The sequence below is a fragment of the Sinocyclocheilus rhinocerous genome, unplaced genomic scaffold (genome assembly GCF_001515625.1).
Source record: "Sinocyclocheilus rhinocerous isolate Xijiao unplaced genomic scaffold, SAMN03320098_v1.1 scaffold1435, whole genome shotgun sequence".
NCBI lineage: Eukaryota > Metazoa > Chordata > Actinopteri > Cypriniformes > Cyprinidae > Sinocyclocheilus > Sinocyclocheilus rhinocerous.
In genome coordinates, this window is record NW_015644861.1 from 528,259 (window position 1) to 533,736 (window position 5,478).

The 5,478-nt window shown below is 36.0% G+C and overlaps 1 protein-coding gene across 1 annotated transcript in view; it reads right to left on the reverse strand.

Moving 5' to 3' along the window:
* Positions 1-5,478, reverse strand: part of LOC107758879 (dystrophin-like) — a 111,255-nt gene that overhangs the window by 73,063 nt on the left and 32,714 nt on the right. The window contains exons 19-22 of the mRNA XM_016576710.1: positions 5,055-5,142; positions 4,455-4,696; positions 1,581-1,761; positions 772-917 (exon numbers count right to left, since the gene is read on the reverse strand). Of these exons, the coding sequence (XP_016432196.1) occupies positions 772-917; positions 1,581-1,761; positions 4,455-4,696; positions 5,055-5,142 (657 nt within the window). The remainder of the gene's footprint in view (positions 1-771; positions 918-1,580; positions 1,762-4,454; positions 4,697-5,054; positions 5,143-5,478) is intronic.

The following is a 5,478-nucleotide window of genomic DNA, read 5'->3' on the forward strand; positions in this document are numbered from 1 at the left end:
CAATGATATATATATATATATATATATATATATATCGTCAACCATTATAAGGTTCTATCTGCCATATTCTTATTCTGTCACAACTTATTTACATTATGTGGTTTTTTTTAAGTAGCGTACATTTTGGGACTGATGTATGAAAGAGACTTGTTCTCCATATCCCATATCACTATATGGAATGGAAAAACTTTGAAGCTCAATATCTCGAAACTGCTCAGAATACAGATAGAACCCTATAATTCCAAGGTGACAGTTTGTTTTGTACCACTACATAGAGCTATACAAAGCTTTTAAAATGAGTTTGAAGCTTTTTGGTCACTATGATAAAGGGACTGCATGTAAGAATTGTCATGTGTTAAAGGGGTCATATGATGCAATTTCATTTTTTCCTTTCTCCCTTTAATCACTTTTTGTTATTGCCAAGGTGTGAACAACTTGTAACAAAACTTAAAAAATGAGACCTTCCCCATCTTCCTAAGTTGTCCTAGGAAAGTGTGCAGCACATATTTACATATTAAACTAAATGTGGCTCACATCAGTGTGGACAGTGTCTGGCTGTTCATTAACAGTATTGCTGTAAAGGTATTTCCAACTTATTTTTACCTTTAAGCGAAGAACAAAAAAGAACTTTGCAGAGAGTATATCAGGGCCATGAATTGCGTCCAGTCTCTTGTACGTTACACGAGCACAAGCAATAAGTTGCTGGCTGCAGTTCACTTAAGGGTTTCGCTAATAACAAGGGTTTCTTGTTATCCCTTTAAAATCCCATACCTTGATGTCTTTGAGCCTCTGCTCCATGACAGGGTACTCAGTCACTGCTGTGGAGGGGATGGCTAGTTTATTCTCACACTGCTGCAGCCAGGCCAGCAGCACTGCCATCACATCCTTATAACGTGCTGGTGGAAGACTAGACTGGACTAACAGGAGAGAAAAGAAAAGAAAACATGTCTGAACACACAATCTCCTACAACACCTGCTAGCAGTCCTGCAGCTTTCCACAGAACTCAAATGTCCATCGTTCACAAAGCTCAACAAATGCCCCACTCCCTATGTTTGTTTTTCACAAATACTTCACTATTAAATAAATGTTACTTTTTTAATTAAAATGATTACTTAATTATTAATAATTATTAAATAATGTTTCAGCTACTGTTCATAGTGAAGTACTGTCAGCTCTGTTTTCAATCACATAATTCTGATGATTTTCCCACACAAACAGCATAGAAAAAATGAAAATATGGTGCATACACATTGGTGTTTGTGTAGTTTAGGTTTTAAGAATCTTTCTGGATTGTTTGGAAATTCATTAGACAAAAACTTCCTTTCAGGCAAAGAGTACTTAAAAATTAGAACAACGCCATGAAAGTTTCAGACACTTGTTCAGCATAATAGGAGAGAGATGCTCGTTGATTTGAAAGATTTATGAAAATGCTGCCAGCTCAGAGGCTACCGTGATCAAACCAGACCACACTGCAGTCTGAATCCTATGTACAAGTGCTGTCATAGTACAGTATGTGAGTGATCCACTTTTAAACTCCCTCAACGTTTACCCAAATAGCATAGCGCTAGACATCCCTCACCCAAGACAAGCTGTCTTTCCCTGGCCCTCAGGTCCTCGAGGACATGGTGGTAGTGCTCTTGGAAGGCAGAGATGTCAGCATCAAAGAGAACAGGCGTCTCTTCTTTCTGCTGCAGCTCCTGAAGTTGTTCATGCAGCTTGTCCACTTGTGGCCGGAGAACGGAGAGACGAGCAATCTCATCCTGTGAAAGGTAATAAAGAATTGGGCTTGTAACGATTCAAGCTAAGTCGCATAATAGCACAAATACTGGCAGGAAAATGGCCCCATCTTTTTGCTGTCCACCCTCGTCACCTGGAGTGGGAATAAACATGAATATTTAGCACTTATAACCTGACTCATAACTTCAAAATGTCTATATTGATTCAAATGCAACAAATATTGTTTCGTTGCGAGGCAATGTTTTTACAGACTTCACAAATTCAATAAAAACTTCATAAAATCCCATCTTTAGCTTTGAGTTTACTTTCCACAACTCTTTCATTGCACCTTCTGTCCTTTAATAAAGAGCTATATAGAGCTTATTTATGATATGCTGTATATAAATTCCAATTGGAAATAAAATAGCTGTAATAAAAATTTATTTTTATTGATCCAATAAAAATAGTAACGTTGTAACTTATACAAATAACATTATTGCTGTCTGCTGCCATTTGAAATTCTCAGTTACGTGAACATGAAATAAAACTTTTTTTATATATATAATTGAGAAAGAGGGAGAGAGATTTTTTGATTGTTGTATATATCCACATTTGCAGAGAAAAGACATAATATATATATATATATATATATATATATATGTATATTTTATATCATAATTACTATTTTCTCTGCAAATATTGATATACATTGATGTTTTATTTTTTTTAACTGATAACTAATTTATTAATATGTTTATGCTTATATAGGTATATGGAGGGTTAGCGTCTTTATATATGCGTGTGTGAAATAGCAAATGATTAAACCTGCGGCACAGCAAGATAAGGAATGGTTTAATTTCATCAAATGATAAAATGATCACAGACACTCAAGGTCTTTAGGGAGACATGTCTCTTCTGAAAGACATTACAGAAACAAGGATCTGGCAAAGAGACAGAAGCAAGAAAGACTCATATAGGAAGCTGTCAGGTACAGATATACTCAAGGATGAAAGAGGTAAGAACAGATGAACAAAGAGAGACTTTAAACCTGCAGAGCCTTGATCACTCAAAACTTTTTTAATGACACAACTTGTCTCTCTGCTTGTTATATCATATTCATTAATCTAACAGGCCACGTCTACCCCACTGAACATAGTCCACATCCATCAGACAGTGGAAATGTGTTCCTTTTTCAATTAAATCATCCAATATAAGTACCACCATCATAGCTAAATTACATAAAAATCTAACTGCCAGCCAGAGTCCCCGTCAAAGGGGTCGTTTTATGAGAAATTGATTTTCCTTGATCTTTTGACATGAAAGATAGAATTATTGCATTCTGTTTTGTAAACCTGTAAAATGTAAAGTAAAAAGAAAAGAGACAACTATATTAGAAAATATATTAGAAAAAAAAAACGAAATATTTTTTTTGACAAGATTTATTTGTTAAAACGTAGTTAATGTAGTTAACATTATTTTCACCCAAAAAATAAATTTTGCTGAAAATGTACTCACCCGTAGGCCATCCAAGATGCAGATTAGTTTGTGTCTTCAATAGAGCATCAGATTTTTGGTGAAATCTAGCTTTCCATCACTTGCTCACCAATGGATCCTCTGCAGTGAATGGGTACCGTCAGAATGAGTCCAAACAGCTGATAAAAACATCACAATAATCCACAAGTAATCCACACGACTCCAAACCATCAGTTAATGTCTTTTGAAGTGAAAAAGCTATGTGTTTGTAAGAAACAAATCCATTATTACGGTGTTATTAACAAACCGTTGCTTACAGCTAAAACACAAGTTCACTAATCATAATATTGCCTCTACCAAAAAGTCACCTTGTCTGAATCAGGAGAGAGATATGCACAGATCAAGCACAGGTTACAAGTGAAAATGGTCCAAAACAAGACAACGGGAGATGCACTTTTTGACTGGAGGAAGCATTATTATTGATTATGGATTATGTATTTTGGCCAGAAGTGACGGTTTAAAGTTACAACGCCTTAATAATAGATTTGTTTCCTACAAACATGCAATGTTTTTAACCTCACAAGATGTTAACTGCTGGACTGGAGTTGTGTGGATTACTTGTGGATTATTGTGATGTTTTTACCAGCTGTGTGGACTCTCATTCTGACGGTACCCATTCACTGCAGAGGATCCATTGGTGAGCAAGTGATATAATGTTATATATCTCCAAATCTAAGTAAATTTGAAGAGTAAATTTTCAATAAATTTTCATTTTTGGGTGAACTATCCCCTAAAATGGGGTAATTTTTTTTATTAATTAATTTTTTTAATGTTATTTTTCTTGTGCCAGTCTAAACTTCAGGGACCTTGTTAAAAATATACTAAAAAAATAACCAGCTGTTCATTTCTAATTTTGGGAACCTTTGGAAGGACATGCAGACATAATTGTGGAGGAAGTTCTGAAAGTTATAGTATGTTTTCCAAGTAAATCAAGCTCTTTAATCTCAAAAGATCAAGAAAAAAAAATTGAAGGTTATTTGTCTTGTCGGACATGATAAAATGTCCTGCATAAATGCATCCTGTGTTTGTTTTTTTTTGCCCGAGATCAGATGAACACATGCAGTGGGTAAAGGGCATTATTACCTGGCCAGACACAGGAAAAGACTGACTTTGCCCTGTATATGGACACAGAACAGACACACATTGAAACACAAATCTACAAAGGAACAAGACCCCATGCACGAGGACAGACACTGGTGGTTACCCTGCAGCGCTCAAGCTGAATCCTCAGAGGCTCCGGCTCGCATGCGGGCGGCGACTGCACCTTGAGCCAGTTCTCGGCAACCGCCACAGCTTGCTCAAGTTGCTGGAAGAGATTGTAGAAGGCCAGGACTTTGGTCTGGTAGGCCAACCACGCCAGCCTTTCGGCCAGGAGAGCGCAGAAGTCGACCCATCGAGCACGTAACTGCTGAGCTGCTTGCTGGATGTCCTCGGAATTCTGACCATCTTTAGAAAAAGATCCATTAGGACAAATGAGACTCATGCATATTGAAACAGCATTTGCTGAGGCAATTAAGCCGGCAAAGGCTTTAGACTTTCAAAATAGCTGGGAAACGTCCCATCGATGTACATCTCTATCTATTATTAATAAAGCTGACATTATGCAGGATTTTATTACATTAATTAGCAGCAAACTGCAGATTAGTATGCTCCAAATAAGATGGGGGATATTCGTGTGTTTTTTACAAGACAACAAGGGCAAGTTTTGAATTATGCAAGACTGATTGAAAATCAAGGGGCGTTTACAAGACATTTGAACTGAAATTAACATGCATATGAAAATAATCACTTCAAATTAATTTACCGCTAGTGAGTTGATCCACCAAAGCCTGGGCTGAACGAGTGGCTTCTTGTAACTTCCTGAACTTTTCAGATTTTTCCCTGTCAATTGCCTCAAAAATGGTTGAAAAAAATCACACAGTAAACACCAATGAAACATTTTTAATAGGTATCGCATTACGTGATTTAATAATTGCATTTACATATCCTTTAATATATAACTATTACACTTTACATAATTTAAATATAACAATTTAAATATATTTCTAATATATAATTAGGCCTGTCACGATAACAACTTTTTTTTGTGCGATATATTGCCCCAGAAATAATTGCGATAAGCGATATTATTGTCATTTTAAAGATCATTTTATGCCACTGAATATACTGTATAATCATAATGTAACAGCATAGTAATGCAAGAAGGCCTACACACTTCCAAATGACAA